Source organism: Carlito syrichta, unplaced genomic scaffold, assembly GCF_000164805.1.
Source record: "Carlito syrichta isolate Samal-C Ts95f unplaced genomic scaffold, Tarsius_syrichta-2.0.1 Scaffold316039, whole genome shotgun sequence".
In the NCBI taxonomy this organism is placed as follows: Eukaryota; Metazoa; Chordata; class Mammalia; order Primates; family Tarsiidae; genus Carlito; species Carlito syrichta.
In genome coordinates, this window is record NW_007260135.1 from 211,041 (window position 1) to 236,827 (window position 25,787).

A 25,787-nucleotide genomic window follows, 5' to 3' on the forward strand; every position below is an offset into this window, starting at 1 on the left:
TTTTTTTTTTTTTTTTTATAACTAGTCCTGGCCTTGGATGTGACGGCCTTAACTGAACTTTTCAGCAGTCATTTTAACCCCACCCTACACTGTTTTCATAGTAACTCTGTGCTTTTCTAGGTTTGCTGTGGAATTTGTCCTCTAACAACAAACTCAAGAATCTAATGATAACAGAAGCCTTGCTCACCCTAACTGAGAATATCATCATCCCTTTTTCGGGATGGCCTGAAGGAGACTACCCCAAAGCAAATGGTTTGCTCGATTTTGATATATTCTACAACGTCACCGGATGCCTAAGGTAATGTTACTCTGTACCCCACCCAGATGAACTGTGTAATCAAAAGTAGCCCAAAATAAATCAAGATATATTCTGCCTTCTGATTCTTTCTCTAGTTTACACAGTTCATTTGTTGAGAGACTCTGGATGGATGGTAATTGAGAGAATTTATTATGATAAAATGTTTATTTTATCTTCACAGTTCTACACAGTGTTATATGTCAAATACTAATTTTGCGCAGAGCATCCTGGTAGCTATGAAGGGTTGTACAAAGATGAATAAGAAAATTCTTAAGGAAGCTGAGCATAATGGCTGATGCCTATAATCCCAGCTCTCTGGGAGGCTGAAACAGGAGGATTGCTTGAGCCCAGGAGTTTGAGGCCAACCAAGGCAACATAGAGAGATCTCATCTCTACAAAAATTAGCTGGGTGTGGTGGTGTGCCTATAGTTCCAGTACTGGGGAGGCTGAGAGAATTGCTTGAGCCCAGGATTTCGAGACTGTAGTGACCTATGATCAGAACCCTGTTTCTAAAAGAAAATCCTCAAGGAACTGTTACTGGAACAGGGAACACAGAAAGCATATGAACTAGAATACAGCTCCAGTAAAATATGCGAGAGCAGAGGTTCCCAAAGCTGGCTGCTGGGCTAGTGGCATCAGCATTATCTGCAACTTGCTAAAATTCAAGTGCCACCCCAGACCTACTGAATCAAAAACTCTCAGGTCACAGCCCAGTAATCTAGTTTTAACAAGCTCTCCTGGTGACTGTGATGGACACTGAAGTTTGTAAGCCAGTATGCGAGAGGTACAAGTGAAGCATTGCAGGAATGCAAAACAAAGTCCCGTTCGTGTCATCTGAGTGACATCAGAAAAGCACTGGACAAAAGGTGCAAAGTGAACTGGGCCTTGCTGGATTATTTTGGTAGTCAGAAATCCTTAAGATAAAGGACCAAACTCTTGAAACACATAAGAAGTACCTAAATGATCTCCCTCAAATCCATCTTTGTACCACTCATTGGATCTTCTTTCCTAGTGTACTTCTGATCTATAACTCACCTGCTTAAAACATTTCAGATCTTAAACTTTCTCCTGTTGCTGTACCATGTAAAAAACAGTTCTTTGTATGGCAGATGTATCAGTCAGGATTCTTTCCATTGAAAATGTCAGAAACCGAACTCAGACTCACTGACTCAAGTAGGGATTCATTGACCCATGTGACTAAGACGTTGCAGGTCACTTGTGGAAGTGAAGGAAGTGTACTAGGGACTATGACCTCATTCCCTTTCCGGGACAGAAATTCACCATCCCCAGGATTCTTTTTGCATTTACGTCATTTTTGCTTGCTCTTCTTTTTACATGTGGGGCTCATCTTCGACAAATGCAAACAGACTTCTCTACTGTGCAGATAACTTAATCTAGGTCACCACTTGCTTAGCCACAGACAAAGTACACAGACATTGCCATAGTCTTTTTTTCAAATGACTATGCCAATCATAGGGAAGGCTTATTCTAGGTCCTGCTTTAGAAAGGTGCATATCACTTGAATCACTGTTGTCTGGATTGACCAAGCCCAGTTCAGATATCTGCTTTATAACAAGGAAGGCAAGGTCTGTTACTATTATAAGAAGAGGGGTTAAAATACTTGGTAGGTGAACAAAACAAAAATAGAAGACATCTGATCCCTTACAGCAGGGATCTCCAACCACTGGGCCGTGTACTGCAATGGGTCCATGGACTACTAGGAACCAGGCCACACAGCAGGAAGTGAGCAGTAGGCAAGCAGAGCTCTGCCTTCTGTCAGGTCAGTGGCAGCATTAGATTCTCATAGGAGGCATACCCTATAGTGAACTGAGCATGTGCGGGATCTAGGTTGCCTGCTCCTTGATGCCAAAAAGTTTGGAGACCACTACCTTACAGCATACCTAGACCTTTCCAGTCTATCCACAACCTTCATTACTACCTTTTTTCCCCCACAAACATACTGCACACCCACCAAAGTACTTGCTTTTATTTAGATGTCATAGGTGCCTTCATATAGTTGAGGCTTAATTTAATTTTATTTGCCTGGTAGACATTTTGTATTATATGCCTTTGGCAAGTAATCTTCCAATCATTTAACGCCAAAGTTTATCTTAAGCTTACCTCTTATTTGAAACATTTTCCAGCTTCCCGAGCCCTTGCTTGTTCCTAAGAATTCAAACAGGAATAAATAGGCAATTCACTGTTAATTTTCTCATATTGTCTTTTTTTTTTATGGAATGCTTCATGAATTTGCATTTCATCCTTGCGCAGACATTTCCATTTTATGAGTTATTTACACAACTTTTGTACTAAATTGTGGACTCCTTAAAAGCTAAACCTATGCATTTAAAAATCTTTCAGGTACACCTACACCTCATCACTTGAGGTACCTGCATAATCAACATTTGTATACGTAACCCTGAATTGTATCCCACATCTTTATAATTAAAAAAATCTCTAATGCCTAACACTTAGCAAAATTTCTGGCATATAGTAAGTAAGCATAAGGTATTTGAATGAAGTGAATGAATGAGTAAGAAAATGAAAATATGTGGTGAATTAGGTGAATAATCAAGTCTGGCAAAAGTATGTAGTTTATGATAGAAAGAAATCAAACAGAAATTGTAAACATAAGGTAAGGCTAGATTGTAGGGGGCCTTGAGGGTTGTGTTAAGGAGTTAATTTTTTTCTTCTGTATGCAAAATTAGCTAGTGTGGCACATAGAAATATGAAAATTTTTGTGTGAAGAAGATAATAGTAGTGTCAAAAAGAAAGGTATATTGTGAAAGCGAAACTGTAAAGGCAAAGATGTTAGTTACAAATCTCTTTCTGTAATCTCCCTTTAGGATTGAGGAGTAGAAAATATATTTAGTTCAGGTGAAGCAAAGCCCTGCTTGGCACACATTTTTCAGAACATGTCATAGCTGAACACACTCCAGTGAGAATGATATCATTTTAAACAATGTTTGCAAAACAGTCCAAACCATTCATTTGAACTTCAGTTTCCAAAAGCAGAATATAGAAAAAATAGAGGAAAGTGAGTGTCATAATATGTAAATTTACTAAAACATCCATTCCTCTCTCTCTCTCTCTCTCTCTCTCTCTATATATATATATATATATATATTTTTTTTTTTTTTTTTTTTTGATTTGGAGTCTCTGTCACCCGGACTGGAGTGCAGTGGCATGCTCCCGGCCACCACAGCCTCGACCTGCTGGGCTCCGGCGATCCTGCCGCCTCAGCCTTCCAAGTAGCTTGAACTACAGGCACACACTACCACACCCGGCTAGTTTTTGATTTGTTGTAGAGATGAGGTCTCACCAAGTTGCCCAGGTGGGTTTTGAACCCGCGGGCTCAGGCAATCTACATACCTTGGTCTCCCAAAGTGCTGGGATTACAGGCTGAGCCACCGAGCCCAGCCCATTCCTATATTTCATCTGTATCTTTAACTTATAATAATAATAGCTAATAGCATTTATTGTGTGTTGTGTTCTAGAAACTGTTCTAAATGCTTTTATCAGTTTGTTTTCAGCAGCAGCCCTTTTAAGGTATGTTTTCCCTCTTTTAGAGATGAGGAAACAGGCTCAGGGAGGTTAAGTAATATTCCCAAAGTCATACAAAGCTGGAAGTCAAATGCAGGAAGCATGTCTTCAAAGCCCAGTGTTTCATCAGTATGATAGATACATTAATATTTGTCACATGTCTGCAGACTGTGCTCATGTGGATAAACCTCTGTCTTTCAGTCTTGAAACATCACAGGGTCAGATCTGCTGATTTCCGGTCATATTTGGTTCTCCTTATGGGCATTTTATCAGCATTTCAGTGTTTTTGTTTTAGAAGTTCTGGGCATGTAGAATTCCGTACTGCATCTCACATAATAAGAGAAGATACAAAAGAAGCATGTGAGTGGGACATCTTTCCAAGACAGGAGATAATATAGATGACTTCAGGGTAGATGTGGTCAAAATGAGTATAAAGACCACTAGGAGAACATTCAGGAAATGAGTCAGAATGTAAAAAAAACAATGCCTCAGCCGGGCTCGGTGGCTCAGCCTGTAATCCCACACCTTTGGGAGGCTGAGGTGAGTGGATTGCCTGAGTTCGCGGGTTCGAGACCCGCCTGGGCAGCGAGACCTCATCTCTACAATAAAATCAAAAAATCAGCTGGGTGTGGTAGCGCATGCCTGTAATTCCGGCTACATGGAAGGCTGAGGCGGAAGGATCGCCGGAGCCCAGCAGGTCGAGGCTGCAGTGGCTGGGAGCGGCCACGGCATTCCAGACTGGGCGACAGAGTGAGACCCCAACTCAAAAAAAAAACAAAAACAATGCCTCTAAGGAACCTGCAATCACGTAGCATCAATTTCTAGGACAGTAGAGGTATCTGCTAAGTAGTTGCTTATTAAGTCTCCAGTTTCTCTAAAAGATTTTAAGACAGATGTTGACTGGTTCTAGTAAGAGTTAATCTTAGCCACCGAAGAAGATCATAAATATTATCAAATATCTTTTTTTTTTTTTGAGTTGGAGTCTCACTCTGTCGCCCAGACTGGAATGCCATGGCCGCTCCCAGCCACTGCAGCCTCGACCTGCTGGGCTCCGGCAATCCTTCCACCTCAGCCTTCTAAGTAGCTGGAACTACAGGCGTGCTACCACGCCCAGCTAGTTTTTGATTTATTGTAGAGATGAGGTCTCGCCAAGTTGCCCAGGCGGGTCTCGAACCCGTGGACTCAGACAATCCACTCACCTCAGCCTCCCAAGGCGGGGGATTACAGGCTGAGTCACCGAGCCCAGCTATTATCAAATATCTTAATTGCTGCAAACTTATTTGAGGTATTCTCTCCCCAGTGGGTTCAGAGCCAACAGTGAAATGAATTAGCAACATGAGTTGTATTTTTGGCATCATGTTACCTTATGTTACTGTAGTAATTCTTTCAGTCTGCTTTAGAGAAAAACTTGTACCTGCACCAGTGACTTTCTCCCTTTATGAGATTTGACATTGGGATCTTGTCTGGTCTAAATATGGCAATGGTGCTGAGTAAATCTGCTCTGCAGGTAAAATGTTTGCTTAACTAATGAACTTATAGCAGTGACTCCAGTTCTGCCCACTTGGAGCTGCTAGGGTAAGATCATTTCACAAACAGCACTTCCTGCAAAAAAGACTAACACTGTCAGTACACCATCTTTTTCAGGTATCAGATCATTTATCTACAGGATTAGCATATGCCTGCAGCAGTATTTATCACAAGCCTTGGAGCTTTCTTTAGGTCTCTGGAATTACACTCTTCACGATTGAAGCCACTTGCTGAAAAGTGGTACAAATTTTGCAACAAGGATAACAATGTGCTCGTGCAAATTTCAGTTTTTGTCTTAAGTAATCTTACACTAGCGTAATGAATAGTAAAATCCAAGTCAGGAGAGGAAAAATAAATCAGTACACTTTAATGTACTAGAGACAGCAAGTGATAATGATGACTGACATATCATAACGCCATATCCAATGACATTATGTTGGTAGCTTGAAGCCAACTTTGATGGGTGTATTTTCACTAAGAAATTGACAAATGAAAGCTAGACATGGTGGTATGCTTCTGCAGTCCTAGATGCTCAGAAGGCTGAAGCAGAAGGATCACTTGAGCCTACAATACAATATTGGTACAATACTCACCTCTAAAAATAAAAAAAGAAAGAAATTGGCAAATACTACAAATCAGAGATCTACCCCCTACCCCTGCCTTCCAGAAAGCTGGTCATTAAACATTCACCAGCAAACCACTGGCACTGAATCTCCATTAGTTGTTTAACATCAGAATGTAGGTAACTAGAGTATAAGCATATTTTTTCATAAACTTCCCTTTTCAAAGATTCTTCTACAATGTTTTGGAAAATATTTCAGGCCAAACACAAACACGTCCAGGCAACCTCTGTTAGTATTCTTGTTCTTTATGTGAAAATATTAAGTGCCAGAGATTTTTCCACAATTGTAAAACTAGTTATCAGAAATGTGAAAGTGGCAACTAGTCCAGCCTTGTTGGGATTTTACCCTTGTTATGCCTTTATTCTTGTTCTTCTGCAGCCTATTGTTATTCCTTGAGTGTTTAATGAATGCCTGCTATATCCAAACTGCTGTTTAAGTTTCTGAGATTTCAAAAGGGAATGGGACCTATCTTTGTCCTGGAGGAACTCAGGGTTTGGTGGAGAATATAGGCAACTGCAGAGAGAATGACAATACAGTTGATTAGAAATATAAAGCAGTTATAAATAAACTGTTATGGAAGCTTTGAGGTGCTTTTAACTAACTTTGCCTAGGGTGTTAGGAAATTTTTTCTTGAGAAAGTTGCTCTTAATTAGCTGTTAAAAGATAAGTAGGTGTTTGAATGTCCTCTCAGTCTGTAACTCATCATTCTGTCACTAGTTTAACTCCATCATTTAAAAATACTGTAGTCATCTTAAAACTGAATTCATAAAGCCTTGAAAAGTTATTTTCTTGAGTTACTGTAGTTTGTTAATCATTTACTTATGAGAAAGGCTTGTAAAATTGCCACCTTAATCTTATTGACACATTCTGTTTCTGCATTATGAAGGCCACCCCAGAATTTGTCATTACACATTGTAAAACATGTCTCTTTTTCTCAATTATATTTTATGCCTATATATGCCAGTTAAAGAAGAAAAGCAATCTGTAATACCTTTCTTCTACAAATGACTTAAACTTCACTTTTTCCCACATGTCATGGTGTACTAAATGTGTTTTGTTGAATGTAGCATATCCATTTATGTACTAAAATTTGTAACTATCTTTTTTTTTTCGTTGACAGACATTACTTTTATTCATGTATTTTTAATATTCCACAAATATGGATATAGGTTCAAGGTGGTTTGGTGAACATTAACTGGTTTAAGGGTAATCAATTAATTTGTAACTATCTTAAAAGAAATTTCCATTGTCACTTTTACTGGAAGTCTAGCTGGGCTGTGAAGCGGTCAGAGGAAACAAACTGTAATTTAGTAAGAAGGGTTGTAACTATTAGTCTTGTTTCTAATAAGCCAAAGAGTTAAAGGGCAAGTATTTTTGGAATATCAATACAAACTACACAAATACATAGAGGCCTAATCCTCACCATGATGCAACAACATGCATGTGTACCCCCTGAATCTAAAATTTTAAAAATTTAACTAAAATTGAGGAAAACAATAAACAAATTGATATGAAAAAATTAGTAGCCGGACTCGGTGGCTCAGCCTGTAATACCGCGCCTTTGGGAGGCTGAGGTGAGTGGATTGCCTGAGCCCGCGGGTTCGAGACCCACCTGGGCAACTTGATGAGACCTCATCTCTACAATAAATCAAAAATTAGCCGGGTGTGCTAGTGCACGCCTATAGTTCCAGCTACTTGGAAGGCTGAGGCGGAAGGATCACCGGAGCCCAGCAAGTCAAGGCTGCAGTGGCAGGGAGCGGCCCTTGTACTCCAGTCTGGGCAACAGAGTGAGACTCCAACTCAAAAAAAAAAAAAAATTAGTAAAGTTCAATCTAAAAAAAAAAATACAAGCTACTCTCTGCGGAAAAAAATGTCTTCCATGTAAATTTTTATGTATTCAATTTTTACATCTGCCTTTTCCAGTGCACACACACACAGGATTTAAAATACGTATTTATACCTATCTATATGTATGTATATATATCTGGAGACTAAACTTCACAAATGCACTGCTTCCTTAATTATGCATTTTCAGGCCGAATGCAGTAGTTTATGCCTGTAATCCCAGCACTTTGAGAGATGGAGACTATGAAAGGATTGCCTAATCCCATGGGTTCGAGACTAGCCTGGGCAGCATGGTGAGACCTTGTCTCTACAATAAATTAAAAAAATGAGCTGGGCATGGTGGCAAAGACCTGTAGTTCCAGCTACTTGAAAGACTGAAGTAGAAGAATCACCTGAGCCTAGTGGGTCAATGCTGCGGTGACTATGAGTGTGCTACTGCACTCCAGCCTGGCCGGCAGTGAGACTCTGACTAAAAAAAAAAAAAATTATCCATTTTCATTCTAGTTACCTTTGTTCATTCATTCCTTATTCTGAATATTCATGATAGAAAAGGACTTTTCTGCTCAGCCTTGTATATAATCACTGATAGTTAAAAAGATAATTAAATGAGGTCTGATTTTCTTGGTTATCAAATAAGGATTTTGTATTTTTTTTCCTGTAAAAAAATAGACCTAAAAACAAGCTAGAACTTACTTATTAAACACATAATCTAAATGCAGTAACTTCTGGGAAATAATTTACCATGGAACTAGAAGAAAAATGGTAGATGAGATTATGTAAACAAAATGGAAATTTGGGGTAAAAAGTATCTAGATAGTTCAACCCAGAAATTGACTTTTCCAAAATAGAAAGCTAGTTGAATTATCAACTTCAACCTCAGTTATTTGGCTAATTATTTAAATGTTTCACATTCAATGTGTAAACACAAGCAATATGGAGTCCATAAATAATGAAACTGGAAATATTTCTAATAATGTTATACTGGCAGTCATAACCACATTTTATGTTGGTTAATTTAGCTATACTACAAACAAATATGTGGTTTAATGAATCAAATTATTTGTAAATTTTTCCTTAAGTAAATAGAAAAGGCGTGAGTGGTGTTTAAGTAAATAAGATCCTGATTTGTAAAAATGGTTATTTTATAAACTAAGTCTCAAGGGGTTTAGGTTATTACTTTGAAATCTCTCAACAATTTTTTTTTTTTTTTTGAGTTGGAGTCTCACTCTGTCTCCCAGACTGGAGTGCAGTGGCTGCTCCCGGCTATCACAGCCTCGACCTGCTGGGCTCCGGCGATCCTTCCACCTCAGCCTTCCAAGTAGCCAGAACTACAGGCACGCGCTACCACGCCTGGCTAATTTTTTTTCCAAAATTTTTTTCCAAAAAATTTAAGATTGTCATAATAGTCAGAATTACTACCAAAGTTTTAAAATTTATCATTATCAAAAAATGAGTGGGTTGGTATATCTGGACAATTCAACTGATGACTTTTTCACTATACTATGGTTAAAATCTGTGCCTATCTTGTAGGAAAAATTATTTGAGCATTATATTATTCTATTGTAGGTCTTCGACATCTTTAATCCCAGTCTGGCATTCCAGACATCTCTTTTAGGTATCAAGAATGCTTATTCAAGTTGCAGTGTAATTTTTAGATTCCAGTTTGCTGTTTATAATTGATTTAAAATGGAATTTGGCACTCTGCACTAAACAACCTCTTTCAGCTAAATTAAGAGGAAATGACTGTAGCCTACCATCCAGATCATTACTAGCTGAATTGACTATTCAGAATGCTTTTGGATGACCTGAAAATTCAGGAAAACAGAGCTAAGGGATTTTTTAAGGTTAGATTTTCTCCTTCACCACTTTCTAGTTTCTTGAGGCATAATAGATGCCGACATATCTTTACTGGGTAAATTTTGCTTGTGCTGAAAGGAACAAGATGTGTGGGTTGTAGACCCTTGTTCTATTTCCCAGTGTTGCTCTGTCTGCAGACTGAACGATTGACTTTGGCTGATGTTTGCTGATACCTTCAGGAACTAATGTTAACTTCAGAGTAACAGACAAACCCTTCTTTTGGCCTAGAGTTTTTCTTCCTCTGCCAGTTCAAATGAGGCTCCTCTTTTGTTATGTGCAACCACAAGCCGCCTGTGCTGGTCTTCCTGGTTAATCACAGACAAGGCCTGACTGTTTGATATGTATCAGTTGCAAATTCAACAAAAGCCCAGACCTAAATCTCAAATAACAAGAGGAAGAAGGATGCTTCCTAATCTGCCAGTGTCTTATTAAGTACCTACTCAGTCTTGGAAGGGATTCTGACTCTGCTTCCCAAGTGCTTACCTGATTGGTACCCCTCAAGACCTTACAGCACAATTTGCATTACACAATATAGGAAGCCTATGATTATTGGTGAACACAAAGATGCATCCACAATTTTTTAAAACCATTGAAGTGATCACTATCTCAGTGTGCTGGTTAAGCCTTCAAGACTGGTTCCATAGCCTGGACTAGACCTTGTATACAATGTACACATAGACTGTGTTAGTAAGAAACCATACCCATTATCGAATGGGTATAGCCTCACTTGAAAAAATTCTGCCTGTTAGAATTACTTGTTTTAGCCAGGCGTGGTGACTCACACCTGTAATCCCAGCACGTTGGGAGGCAGAGGCAAGAGGATTGCCTGTGCCTAGGGCTTCGAGACCAGCCTTGGCAACTTGGTGAGACCTCATCTCTACAATTAAAAAAAAAAATTAGTCGAGTGTGACGGCTCATTCCTGTGGCCGTGAGCATGCCACTGCACTTCAGTCTGGGCGAAAGAGTGAGACTTGGACTAAAAAAAAAAAATGACTTGTTCTGTTGGGGAAATGTCTCAAAAAGATGCATGCCAACCCTATTGTTATCTGACATTCTCATGTCCTGGTACTAATAAAAACTTTGGACTTTAACCGTCTCTCATTAGCTCAGCATTTCCCCAGGCCTGCTGACCATACACTCAGCTTGGACATTCTGTGTTGTAACAAACTTCCTTTCAGTGCTGGTAAACCAGGCATGTTTATCAGCACACCTGCATGTGGCCACATACCCACCCATCTTATTTGAAAGAGCCAATAAAATCCTGTTGGAAGTAGTTAATTTTGAGTATAAATGAGAGTCACCGGTCAGAATTTCCCAGAATGAAATTCTAGGGTACTCTAATTCAAGAATTTTGTGAAAATTACAGATCATAATATTTGTAAATTGATACCATAATGTCTAGTACAAACACTAAATTGCAGCGATTTTTATTACTTGACATTGCCCATTCTTCAGTTTACCACATAAATCTAAGATTTAGTCACCCCGTCATTAATCTTAACCATTAACATACCATTCTTCCTTTTAACTCTAGCAAAGACCAGGGTGTTTCGTTTTGTTTTCTCTTTTTCATTGTGACACTCAGGAATGTTCAAGATAAGTGGTCCTGGCCTGGAAGGAGTCAAAAGTCACAGATTTGCTTTCAGATAAAACACCTGGATCCTCCTAAATATGTGAGACTCTGTGACCCTTTCAGAGGCATACAGAGGTTCAGGTTCTATTTCTTCCCCCCACCCACAATCTCATTATAAAGTCACACTGCCAGAAAAATTCTTCCTTGACATCAAGCACTGGCTACAGGTCAATCTGGTGTCCTCCTATTTAGGCCTAGTGGAAGTGAAGAACTCCAGAACAATCCTGCCTTTACGTGAAGAGTAGTCCATCTTTTTCTTCACTTCATCCCTCTCCTGTGATCCCTGCCTTCCACCACCAGACCAAGGACCTGTTTTTAAATTTCAGTATACAATATTATACAGTTTGAATGTCCTTAAAGGTACCCACATAATTACTCAGCTTGATTATACCAGGGAAAATAAATGCATCACTTAATCAGAGGCAAACCATAGGCACTACATTAAACATTTAAAAAATATTCTCTTGGTAACTTTGATAATCAATTTTTCTTGAGTAACAACTTTGCATGCTCATTCTCTTTTAATTTGCAATAAGATCATCGTTTCAGTATATTTCATTTATATATTGAGATATTTTTCTATTAAACCTCCATTGGGTTGCATATAGGAAATAGTAATCAATAAATAGTTCTCAGGATTTGGGAGACATGTTGCAAAAAGCTCAATTCTGCCTAAGTATAGCCATGGTAATTTTCTGATTCCCACAGCTTTTGTATTTGTTGTTGAAAACTACTTTAAGACAAATATACCATTTTCTATAATTATAGGTTATTTTCAGATTGGTACAATAACAAATTACTTTCTGTCTAATGACTTCTATTCATGGGTGTAGTGGTGTAAAATAATCTCCCCTTATCATTCATATTTCTGTGTAGTTGAGTAAGGTGGGAACTATTTGCGATATGCAGGGGCAAATACTGAAGCAATGGGGTTCCATGCACTTTCTGTCAACAAAGGTATCAACTGCCAGAAACCCCTGATAAGTCCCATTTCCAACAAGTAGAGTCTGGATAATGCCAAACAACAAGACAACAGTTAGTACTTGTGAACTGCCAGTACTGCCAAACTGAATTACCATTCTAACCCAAAATAAACACCCTGAAGTTAAACAAAGCTAAGTCATCCATCGGCAATCCAGCTAGTAAAGAAAGACAGACCTTTTGATTTGTCAAAGCAGTTTTAAACTACTGCCAACGCCTCCCCTCCACACCAGCAGCTGAAAAGGTCAAAGAGACACTTTGAAACTATGATAACATCATCTTGTAGTTGGGGATGTGGCATTTGCTAAACAAATGGCAGACTGAATGAATGGGAGGCGGGTTTGCTCTGAACAGCCCTCCTGCCCTGACTTTACCACTAATTTACCTTCACCAGGAAAACTAACTTAACTCTTTGGGCCTCAGTTTTCTCATGTATAAATTAAAGAGACCAGAAAAGATGCTTTTTCCATTTCTGTCAAGCTTTTTAAAACCCATGATTCCTAAAGGGCTACAGCGTAGAGAGAGGATCTTAGCTTAGAAATGATTTCTTCAGGAAAAAACTATAGTAAAAATAGTTTTTATTTCTAGCTTATGAACTCATTCATTTTTTAATGAACATGTCAAAGATTTTCGGGTACAGTCAAAATTTTTAAAGGAAATGAATCTTTAGAAAAATCAAATGACAAGTTACAGAAAAGATTCTGTTAAAGTCAAAAATTATATCAATTCAGTAACCATTAATTGTTAGTATATTCTTAGTTCTAGGTGTGTTAGTCATATCTCCTCAACTGTGAGGTTGAGTCATGAAATTGCCATTTTTATGGGTTAAAAACAGTCAGTTATTGTCAGTTTCCCAGAGTTCAACATATAGATGTGAGCTCCATGGAAGCAGGATATAATATTGTGTCCTTCCCCTTTGTTCCCTTTAGTTCTTGATGTAATTCTGGACACATTTGGTTCTTTGACAAATATGCATTGAAAGCAGTATTTTTTTTTAGCAGAATGCCTTTTTGAAATCACTTAGTACAAATATATTTGAAGATGAAGAAAATAAGATCCCAAAAATGTCTCAAAGTTGTAGTTCTTTTTTATATTCAGAGTGACACTAAGACATTATAAATAAAAAGTCTTGAATATATTTTAGATATATATTTTGGGTATTCTATCTATCAGTAAAAGAAACTGATCTGACATCTTTTATAGGACCAATTCTTAGCATGTAAAATTGGGATTGGGGAGGTTCTAAAGTTCTAAAAACCTGAAGGCACTACTCTTTTGCAATTTTTATTGACTGAGGCATTGACATTTTGGAGGAAATAAATATTTTAAAGTGGTTAATGCTAACAAGAAAAACGCAGTCCAAAGAAAGGGTCGAAACAACAATACCAGACTATAAACATGATCTAAATCTACAGTATAATCCCTGAATGGATTACTTTGCTGTAAGCTTGATTTCTCTATAAGGAAGCAACTTCCAATTATACATTGAGTTACTGTTTATAGAAAGGTGTCATGACTTAGAAATAGACTAAGTGCAAAGATGTTTACTGGTCATGCTTTTGACTTAGTTCTTACACTGGAAACACTTTGTAGTTTCTATAACATTTCTCTGCCATTTTAATTGTGTAACCATCATATTTTAGAGCATCTGATTCAATAGTTGTCAATAACAATTTATTCTGAAACCTGCAAAACCCCAAAATACTGTAGTTCAATACAATGTCTTTACAAATGAGGAAACTAGGATCCAGAGCGACTTTAAGTTACTTAGAGTTGAGACATGGAGCCAATTGGGACTTGGGCATCCAACATATTATAATGCATAATATACCATTTGTTCTTCTTTTAGTTGCTAAATATTTGCCTCATATATACACTCTCAAAAATGGGGTGAAGATTAGGTAAATAATGTTCCAACCTTGGCACTTGAAGTAGACAGAAGACTTATGACATGATTGCATGTTGTTTGAATATATTTAGAAGTTGTGTTCAAATTTGATGACCATTAGGTAGTTTATGATTTATTGGCTCCTGGACAAGTCTGTCACGCTTTTACAAATGTGCTGGTTTCTAAACACCTGGCAGAAGCATCAAGTAAAATACTATACTTCAAAACAAGGGCCTGCTGTATACATGGCTTAAGACTTGTTTTTCTGGTTTGTTTTTCCAAATAGAAACATGAGTTCAGCTGGACCTGATGGGAGGAAAGTCATGAGAAAATGTGATGGACTCATTGACTCACTGGTCCATTATGTCAGAGGAACCATCGCAGATTACCAGCCAGATGACAAGGTAACTCAAGAATTAAATATGTCATGTATTGAATTCCTATTTTGTCTTACTAAGATGTTTTAGGATATTCTTTTTTTTTTGAGTTGAAATCTCACTCTGTCTCCTAGGCTGGAGTGCAATGGCATGATCACAGCTACCACAGCCTCTACCTGCTGGGCTCAAGTGATCCTTCTGCCTCAGCCTTCCAAGTCACTGGAACTACAAGCACATGCCACAATGCTTGGCTCATTTTTTTAATTTATTGTGAAGATGAGGTCTTGCCAAGTTGCCCAGGCTGGCTTTGAATCCCTGGGCTCAGGCAATCCTCTTGCCTCTTTCTCCCAAAATGCTGGGATTATAGACATGAGCCATCACGCCCGGCCTAGAATACTCTTAAAGTAGCTGCTTGGGTTTAGATTTATTCACTGACTGATTCACTGAGTCTAAGATTTCCTATACATGCTTATTAGAACTATTAAAATCTTAAAATTAGCCGGGCGTGGTAGCACACGCCTGTAGTTCTGGCTACTTGGAAGGCTGAGGCAGAAGGATCGCCAGAGCCCAGTGGGTCGACGCTGGGGTGGCTATGAGTATGCCACTACATTCCAGTCTGGGCGACAGTGAGACTCTGACTCAAAAAAAAAAACTATTAAAATCTGCAGCCTTATTTTTCTATTTTCCAGTCTCAGATGTCTATCTAGCAACTCTGTGGCTATGTGAAAGGAGCCCAAATCGCCATGTTCAGTGAATTTTATTTTATTTTTTTATTTTTTGAGTCAGAATCTCACTCTGTCACCCAGGCTGGAGTGTAGTGGCTCGTTCACGGCCACCCCAGCGTTGACCTGCTGGGCCCCCACGATCCTTCCACCTCAGCCTTCCAAGTAGCCAAAACTACAGGCGCCTGCTACCATGCCTGGCTAATTTTTTGATATATGGTAGAGATGAGGTCTCGCTTGAACCACTAGACTCAGGCAGTCTTCTCGCCTCAACCTCCCAAAGTGCTGAGATTACGGCCTTGAGCAACCACGCCCGGCCAGCAGTGAATTTTAATTCATCTCTTCCCTCATCTCCAGACTTGCTCCTTTTCTGTATAATCCTTCTTAATAATTATCACCATCCTCCAGAAGGAGACAGAGATCTGGATAATCTCACACTGCCTCCCTTCCCTTACATCCCATAACCACCGGGCAACAAATTATATACATTCCATCTCTGAATGGACTTTTAATGCATCTACTAATGTCCACTAAAGTCCTCTAATGCTTCTACTGGTTGCCTAGTTTGAGCATCTTTCATACGGATTATTGTAATAGCTTCCTAATTGATCCGTGTAAAGAGTATCTTTTCTTCTTCTCCAAATTAGCATGGCCACTAAGTTATTTATGTAAAATATAGAGTTATTCTGGACACACTCTCTAACAAGTGAACTGGTAAGGCTCTTTATTGTTTTAAGAAATTCACGCCAGGTTCGGTGGCTCAGCCTGTAATCCCGCGCCTTTGGGATGCTGAGGTGAGTGAATTGCCTCAGCCCGCAGATTGGAGACCCGCCTGGGCAGCGAGACCTCATCTCTACAATAAATCAAAAAATCAGCTGGGCGTGGTAGCGCATGCCTGTAATTCCGGCTACTTGGAAGGCTGAGGCGGAAGGATCGCCGGAGCCCAGCAGGTCGAGGCTGCGGTGGCCGGGAGCGGCCACTGCACTCCAGTCTGGGCGACAGAGTGAGACTCCAACTCAAAAAAAAAAAAAGAAAAAGAAAGAAATTTACAGTGGATCACGCCTGTAGTACCAGCACTTTGGGAGGTCAGATGAGAGAATCACTTGAGGTCAGGAATTTGAGACAAGCCTGGGCAACAAACTGAGACCCTGACTCTACAAAAAAGAAGTAGAGAAATTTGTCAAGCATGGTGGCGCATGCCTATAATCCCAGTTATTAGGGAGGCTGAGGTAGGGAGATCACTTGAGCCTAAGAGGTCAAGGCAGTGGTGAGCCATGATTGTGCCACTGCACTCTAGCCTGGGCAACAGAGTGAGACTCCGACTTTAAAGAAATTGAAACCAACTTTTTATCATGATCCTCCTGACCATTCATATCTAACCTTAGCCTTCTGGCCATGTTCATTCCACTTCCCCCTGGCCGCCTGCAGTCCACGCACACCCAATTGCAGTCAGTAAACCTTGTAGGAGCTAAAGCCCACGTCCTGTCATATCACACCTGCAAAGCATGCCTATATATATGTGATCACCATTCATGTCCTGCTTTTTCAGGCCACAGAGAACTGTGTGTGCATTCTCCATAACCTCTCCTACCAGTTGGAGGCAGAGCTCCCGGAAAAGTATTCACAGAATATCTATATTCAAAACCGGAATATCCAGACTGACAATGACAAAAGTATTGGATGCTTTGGCAATCGAAGCAGGAAAGTAAAAGAGGTATCTTGAGAGGTCTTTGAAAGCATGAGAGGGAGGGAGAGAATAAGAGAGGAAATTGCGTGTGTATGTGTGTTTCTGAGTGCTCAGAATGTTAGAATGTCAGGCACTGTTTTAAGTTCTTTTCATCTTTATATCAATCCTTTGAAGTAGATCTTATTAATACCCTCATTTACTGTTGAGGAAACAGAGCTATAGTAAAGCTAATTAATTTTTCCAGAATAATTCAGCAGATAAGTAGAGGGGATTGAAATCAATCCCAGGTAATCTGGCGCCAAATTCGCACTGTTAGCCCTGGAACCATACTGGTATATGTCCTGTAGGTTGGGAAATAAGCCTAATGCAACATAGCCAATTGTCATAACATTAAAAGTAGCCCTGATATTTGGCTTTGGGCATTCTAAAAACAAACTTTGGATATACTAAAAGCAAACCTCATAGGAAGTGACATGAAAACTGAAAGAATGTGACCTTCTCTACTCCTCTGAGTATCGTGGTATTCATGAACTTGGAGAACAACTGGTAAATTTAGAACTCTAATGCTATCCTGGACACCTTCACAAGACTCTGAGGGAACAGGCCTGTTTTCTTATCTTCAGGGTGGTTGTGACTAATTTAGCTTTTAACTTAACAGCAGCTTGAAATCCATTCTAGAATGGCCTATGCTTAATTATCTGAATTTTCTCTCACCGTGAAATGTCAAGTTGGGGTTGTAGAATGTTATCAGGAAGAAATAATCGTCATGGGCTAAAAGTTAAGTGATGGGAAATTATATATATTTGCTTTTAAAATTTCTATTCTAAGGGCTTTTTATGCAGAAGATTAGTCTTTCTCTTAGTTTGAGTGTGGAATTGTAGACATCACTTGAAGTGCATTAATTCTGGATACCATTTGTGTGTGTGGTCAGCAATGCCAGGACATGCCGATACCTGAGGAAAAGAGCAATCCCAAGGGCGTGGAATGGCTGTGGCACTCCATTGTGATAAGGATGTATTTGTCCTTGATCGCCAAGAGTGTCCGAAACTATACACAGGAAGCATCTTTAGGAGCTCTCCAGAATCTCACGGCAGGTAGTGGACCAGTGAGTATCATGCCTGTTTTCCTACTTTTTAAAAACATGGTGTTATAGACACACCTACATTAGGTCCCAGGGTGAAACAGTGAGTTAAAAGCAAAAGTTGTCTTATTTCAGTCAAGACAATTGTCAGAAATTATCAGAGTATGTTTTAGCTTTCTAGGACTTTCAGCCTGAACTTCTGCAAAGTCAAGTCAGATTGCAAGTGGATGACCTATAGGTATTTTATGAGTCAATACTCTTTTGGTTACAAGTCTGAATCCTATCTCAAACTGATTTAAGCAAGAACAGGGATTGTGGTTTTTTTGGCTCATGGAACCCAAAAAGTCCAGGGTGAGTTTTCTTTTTGCCATGACTGGTCCTGGGTTTTCCAACGACAACAATTATGGTTTTCTCCATCTCTGGGCTCTTTCTTCCTCTGCTGATTTTATGGTAGCAAAGTCTGCCATGAATTATTTAGACTTACATTTTACCAGCCCAATGTCCCCACAAGGAAAAAAAACTATTATTTTCCCAATAGTGCTGTTAAGAATTCAGAGTGTGTGTCTCACTGGCCTAATTGGGCCTCTTGCCCATTTCTGAGCCAGTGCCTGTGGCTATGAAGCTTTGATGCTCTGATTGGTGGGGTCTGAGTATTGTGCCCACATGTGAACTCCAGGGACATGGGTTTGATCAGGCAGGGGTCATTGCCACTTGTACCACGTGGTCTAAAACAGATAAAAGAATGGCTTCCTAATGGAAAATCAGAGTGTTCCTACCAAAGAAAGAAGAATAAATGTTGGGCAGGCAAAAACAACAGATGTCTATTGCAGTATGGAGTTGGAAAGGACATCTGTGCTTCCATGTCCTAGAAATTCAACTGCAGAATAAAGAGCCAATTCTCTTTCCAGATGCATTACTTTATATCAGCAAGGTCAAAATGTATAAAATAGTAAAAACTTATCCCTTGTCCATGTGTTTTGCACCATGCTACATATTCAGGTATTCCATAAATATTTAATTATTTAAACCAAGCTTATATTCTTTGCCTTGATCATAAAATGATTAGAATAAACTCCCCAAAGTAGCTCGTTGCATGACCAATTTCCAGTTGTCTAACCCTATAGAGAAAAGCTCTCTTTTAGGTTACAAAATCTTTAGTATTTTTTCCCTTGATAAATCATATTTATTCTTTAATATGTGTGTTTACACAGAAGCTTGCTGCCTGTTTTGAATAAAGTTGTGAAATGCTAAAACCAATACTTCTCAACATTGTGGTTAAGAATACAACCAAACTTTTATCTCTTTGATTTTCTGCAAAATGTACTTGTGTACAAAGAGAAAGAAACTAGGAGTCCTTGAAGACATAGAGACATTAATTTATCATCTTATTTCCTATTTTTCCATTCTAGTTCTCCTAAAACCATTTCTTTTTCTTTGCTGAGCTATAGAACCCCTCTTACTAATTCCCAGTAACTTAAAAATATCAAAAATTAAATTGGTGTACATGTGTGTGTGTTTAAGCTTACTGTGCTCTCAGTGTAGTTCAATATAAGCTAACCTTTTAAGCTTGTATTTTAGCCTCTTCTATTCCAAGAGCCTCCCATGGACTGCAGATAGGCCAGGAGTGCTTTCGTGTTCCTGATACAGGGATATTTGTGCCACATAAGCTCTGAATATACAGTGTATAATGTAGATCCTAAATTCCTTCATTCATTTACTGAACAAATGTTTTTTTGAGCACTTGTTCTGTAACAGTTACTTGCAGTTATGGTGTCTGTTAAATAGGATAATTAAGACAGAATCCCTGTGATTGGTAATAATCTGACTCAGATGAAAAAAACAGATAGAAATTTAAAGACACCAGGTCCAAAAAGGGCCCAAGCAGGGAAGAGATCTTCATAACTGTCCTGATTATGTCAAGACATTTGGAATCATGCCTAACCTTAGACTAGTCCAGGCCCCTAAAGGGAGGTCTTCACTAGACTGGTATTGGTTCACATTCAAGGTTGTTAGAATTGAACTTGACTGGAGATTTATAAGAGAAAATTATTAGCAGCATAGGATAATGATATGAGGACCCTTTATTCTTTTAAGTTATGAAATGCTTTTTATTAAAATGTTGACATTTATTCTGATCATTACTTTTTCTAATTTTTTTATGCTGATAAATATCCTTATTTTTATCATTTCTAAAAGGCATAAATAAATTTTAAAAACATGAAAAGTAGGTCATTAAACATAGTTCCAAAAAATATCCAGTCCATTGACTGTATGATCATGACCGAGACAGTGCTAAGCAATTGATGACCAAGTGCCTTATATGGTAAAGAAGCTGAACTGAAATAAATAGATTCATAAAAGACAGATCATAGGATTTAAGTATAAAATTGTGACAGTAATTTCTAGTTAGTTAGATAGCATTAGGTTAAACTTTATTAACTCAAATATAATGGTCTTTCTAATGACAAGGAAAGAGGATGGACTGGTAAAACTTACCCACTTAGCAAGCTCTTTAATTACAGTATAAATTTGAAAAAATTAAGCATTGTATAGTAAAAGTTAAAAGAAATAAACAGCTTTTGAGTTTCTAGAGTGCTTTAAACACATTTAATTTGGTGCCCACTGGAAAAAACCAAAATGTATCCCCTACCTTACACCTTATCCAAAAAGCAATTCCAACAGGAATGAAATCTAAATATGAAAGACGAAACAATAAGATTCTAAAGAATAAAATGGGAAAATATCTTCATGACTTGTAATAGGGAAGGAGTTCTTGAAAGTGAACACAAAAAGTACTAGCCCTAAAGTAAATACACAACTATCTAAAATTAACAATTTATGCTGTCAAAGGACATGCTAAGACAGTAAAAAGACAAACCACGTAATGAGATTTTTTTCAACATAGATAACTAGCAAAGTTTGGTTACAAAAAATACATAAGAGTCATGTAAAAATGGACAAGAGTCATGTAAAAATGACACTTTACAAAAGATAAGATTGAAATGACTGATAAACATTTGAAAACATTTGCTCAACCTCATTAGTAATCAGGGCAATATGAATTAGAAGTATTATTGCAAACAGTTGACCAGATAATTCACTCTCTCAGACTCCCAAAAACTGGAATACAGAGTCTTTATTTGGTAAATCTGGCTGGGCATGGTGGCTCACACCTGTAAGTCTAGCACTTTGGGAAGCCAAGGTAGAAGGATTGCTTGAACCCAAAAGTTCAAGATTAGCCTAAGTAATATAGCGAGACGTCATATCTAAAACATATATATATAAAACATATATATATTCCCAGCTACCTGAGATATATATTCCCAGCCACCTGAGAATCTGAGGCAGAATGATTGCCTGAGCCATGGCAATGAGCCATGTTTCTGCACTCTAGACTGGGCAACGGAGTGAGACCTCGATTGAAAAAAAAGAAAAAAAAAAAAGAGAGAAGAAAAGATAATGAGAATTTAAATAAAATATCTTTAGACTGGTTTTATCACAGTTCTGGCTTTTAAAACATCTTCCTCAACCTCTAGTATCTACAGAAAACGTAATATTACTGTGAAATCAAAGGCACTTACAAGACATCTCCCATAAACAGATGCCAACATCAGTAGCTCAGACAGTTGTCCAGAAGGAAAATGGCCTCCAGCATACCCGAAAGATGCTGCATGTTGGTGACCCAAGTGTGAAAAAGACAGCTGTCTCCCTGCTGAGGAATCTGTCTCGGAATATTTCTCTGCAGAATGAAATTGGTGAGTCTGTAAAAGTATTTACAGGTAATACGTACATGTTGAAAATATAAGCAGGAGATCCTTGTCGATATCACATTGTTTTTCCAATGATGAACTAGAAATGTGAATGAAAAGCAGAATGTGATAAATAGACCTGGCGTTTGTGCCACCAGACTTCAAGGACAGACTTTCTCACTGGGTCTCAAATAGAATTTTTTTTAATCCTAGGGAATTTTCTATGTCTTTAATCAAGTAAGATTTTTTTTAAATAGCCAGCATATTTTTAAAAATTACTACAGAAGAGAAATTTTAGGCCATACTAATAATTAACAAGGCAAATAATATGTTGGATATTTGTATTCCCTCAGCTATGCCATCCAGTGAAATCTTTCAGAATGTTCTCTTTGTGGCCTGCCTAAACACCAATCTTCTAGAAGATTAAAAAAAAAACACATCAGTTGTTTACTTTTAGAAGCTTGGTAATGTGTTAGACTAGGCAGAAAAGGAAGGGAGGGAGGGAGGGAATAAACATAATCACAAGAAAAAAAAGGAGTCAATGGATATAGACAGTTTTAGAATAAATACAATAAAACTTATTTGCCCTTTTTTGAGTCTCCATTACTGATAGAGATGATAATTATGCTACATTACCAAATAATGTAATTTTTTAATCACTTGTTTATGCCAAGAAGTATCTGACAAATATTTGTTAAATCAAATGAATTATAAAATGAGATAATAGGAAGATAATACTAAAATTAAGCATGCTTTGTAATGCTCTATAAATTGGTTGTTTCTAACAACCTAACCTTAATTTTTCACAAAATTTCATTAACATTATAAAAGACTTCTTGTTTGTTTGTTTTAATGGACTAGATTTTGGAATCTGTACATACACAGCACCCGACATATTGAAGCCTTGCAGTTATGTTTTAGTAATGTCATTTTCAAAGACAGCCAGCAGCACATTTGACATAAGGTTTCATACAAGGGTTTCATGCTCATTATTAGTATAGAAAGGGCCTGGAAAATGCTCAGTGGATCTAAAAGAAACCTTGCCACAGGGACTCTCAAAATTATTAAAATGTTCTCCCTGAGGTCTTTTGTGGGCTTTTGTGTGAACTTCAATAGAAGTGTATTATCCTTTAGCATTTTTTTCTTTTCCCACATGAAACATTGACTCCATCTTTGAGACATTGCCAGGGTGAATAACTGCACTGCACGCATTATGCATATATCTTCGGGGCAGAGACACTGTCGGTCTCAGGTTCTGTGGCCCCCTAAATGTTGGGAAGGTATAGCCATAGACCCATGGTTTATATTAGATGATTCTGCTGATAAAGTTCACTTTAAGGACAACAGAAAGAATAGACTTCAGCAAGATAAACACAGTTTTAAAATTCCAAGTTGGCTTCACGTCAAACATATAATTTAAGTTAAAGGACCCATCTTGATTTAGAATTTTAATAGCCAGGAATAAATGAAAATCAGTTTGAATATATGCTTTGTGTTTCTCTTGGGAGATACGCATGCCAGGTAGCTTTCTGTGTGTTGACCTAGAGTAAAGTCATCACATTGTACTTACATTTATAGAGAAATAAACTTGAAACTTATATTTTCTCAAAAACTGAAAGATAGGCAAAGTGACAGAATACCACCTCTCACATGGGTCTGCATCCCACAGTGCTACATTGCCAACCCATGATACCATGTTCTCAAGGCCTTTCTCCGTAGTTTAGCTTAAATAAGGAGGAAGCCTTCTGATATTAATGATCTTCTATTAACAGCTTGCTACAAGGCCAGGCACGGTGGCTAACACTTGTAATTTCAGCACTTTGGAAGGCTGAGACAGGAGAATTGCTTGAACCCAGGAGTTCAAGATCAGCCTAAACAACACACTGAGACCTTGTCTCTACCAAAAAAATTTTTTAATTAGCTGGGCATGATGACTCATGCCTATAATCCCTGCACTTTTGGAGGTTGAAGCGGGAAGATTGCTTGAGCCCAGGAGTTGGAGACCAACCTGAGCAACATAGTGCCCCCATCTCTTTAAAATAAAAGGGTTGGGGGGCACATGGTGGCACATACCTCCCAGCTACCCAGAAGACTGAGATGGGAGGATTACCTGAGCCCAGGTATTTGAGACTGCAGTGAACCATGATCATGCCACTGCATTCCAGCCTGGGAGACAGAATGAGACCTCAATTCAAAAAAAAGCTTACTACACGTGGGGTCCTTTGCTACAATGAACATGCAAATGTTCATGTATGATGTATTTATTCCCTCCCAACACTCTGATATAAATACTATTATTACTCCATATTGCAAATGGAAAACTGCAGAGGGAGAGGGTAAGTAATTTGCCCAGGCCACAGAACCATTAAATAGCAGAGTCAGGACTGAAACTAAAGAAGTTTGACTTCGGAGGTTAAGCACTGTACTCTATGCTAGGATGCTTGAACAATAGTTAAAAAGAAAGTGTTGAGGCCTGTGAGCAGAAGGCATGTCTTACCTGTCACCCAGGTCCAGGGACTCTAATGACATATCTTTTGGTGCCTTTTATTGAGCACCTCTCTGTTTCAGGAGTAACAATCAATGCTGGAAACACAGAAATAAGTAAGATAATTGGCTTCAAGGAGTCCCAAGCCCCATTTGAAATTCATACAGGCACATAGCTAATCACATTCCAGCATCATAGTGAGAGAAGTGTGGCTCAAAGTGCCTCATGGACCCAGATGAAGGAACAATAATATTAATCAGTATTGGTTATGCATCCATGCTAAATACAGCATATATTAAGGAGCTGTGGGCAACAGAAGCAACAGGCATATGTCCTCTGTCTCCTAACAAGAGTCCAAAGTAGAGAAAAAGAAGAATACATGAAAAGAATTATTATAAAAAAGCCAAAAAAAAAAAGATACTCAATTAAAAAAAATAAATAAATAAAATAAATAAATAAATAAATAAATAAAAAAGCCAAGTACGGCCGGGCTCGGTGGCTCAGCCTGTAATCCCAGCGCTTTGGGAGGCCGAGGCGAGTGGATTGCCTGAGCCCGCGGGTTCAAGACCAGCAGGGGCAACTTGGCGAGACCTCATCTCTACAATAAATCAAAAAATTAGCCAAATGTGCTACCATGTGCCTGTAGTTCCAGATACTTGGAAGACCAAGGCAGAAGGATCGCCAGAGCCCAGCAGGCTGACACTGGGGTAGCTGTGAGTGTGCCACTGCACTCCAGCCAGGGCAGTGGAGTGAGACTCCAACTCAAAAAAAAAAGTGCAAATTTATATTGCCCAAAATATATACAAGAGGACAGCTATAGTGGGGTCATCAAATACTAATGCCTTTCTTGTTGGTACAAAAAAAGCCGAACTCAAACTTGTAAACAAGAAGTTATATACATAGTGGAAAAGTACATTTGAAAGAGTTTATTTCTCTTTTTAAAATAAAAGTATTATTTATATATTGAAAAAACCTTAGGAAGTGTAGATAATTTTTTGTTGTTTTTAATTCACCATTAATGCTATTGCAGAAAAACAGCTCCTGTTAACATTAGCATTTTAGCATATTTCTCCTCAGATTGCATGTGTATATTTTCCTTCATAGTATTATATACTCTTTATATAGATAAGTGTACTGATTTTTCACATAGACTGTTAACAGTATTATTTTTTGTTATTTATATATGCTTCATAGATATGTTTTGGAATGCCGAATAGTTTTTGCAGGTGTGTTTTAGTTAATTAATAATATTTCTATTATTAGGATATTGAAGCTTTTATAGCTTTTTACTCATATATAATATTATCATAAAGATCTCTGCAGAAAGCTTTTTCTTTTTTTTTTTTTTGAGTTGGAGTCTCACTCTGTCGCCCAGACTGGAGTGCAGTGGCCGCATCCGGCCACTGCAGCCTTGACCTGCTGGGCTCCGGTGATCCTTCCACCTCAGCCTTCCGAGTAGCTGGAATTACAGGCGCGTGCTACCACACCCGG

The 25,787-nt window shown here is 38.4% G+C and overlaps 1 protein-coding gene across 1 annotated transcript in view; it reads left to right on the forward strand.

Moving 5' to 3' along the window:
• Window positions 1-25,787, forward strand: part of PKP2 (plakophilin 2) — a 71,325-nt gene that overhangs the window by 40,751 nt on the left and 4,787 nt on the right. Inside the window, exons 6-10 of the mRNA XM_008073737.2 lie at window positions 121-298; window positions 14,482-14,599; window positions 16,844-17,008; window positions 17,913-18,086; window positions 21,664-21,817. Of these exons, the coding sequence (XP_008071928.2) occupies window positions 121-298; window positions 14,482-14,599; window positions 16,844-17,008; window positions 17,913-18,086; window positions 21,664-21,817 (789 nt within the window). The remainder of the gene's footprint in view (window positions 1-120; window positions 299-14,481; window positions 14,600-16,843; window positions 17,009-17,912; window positions 18,087-21,663; window positions 21,818-25,787) is intronic.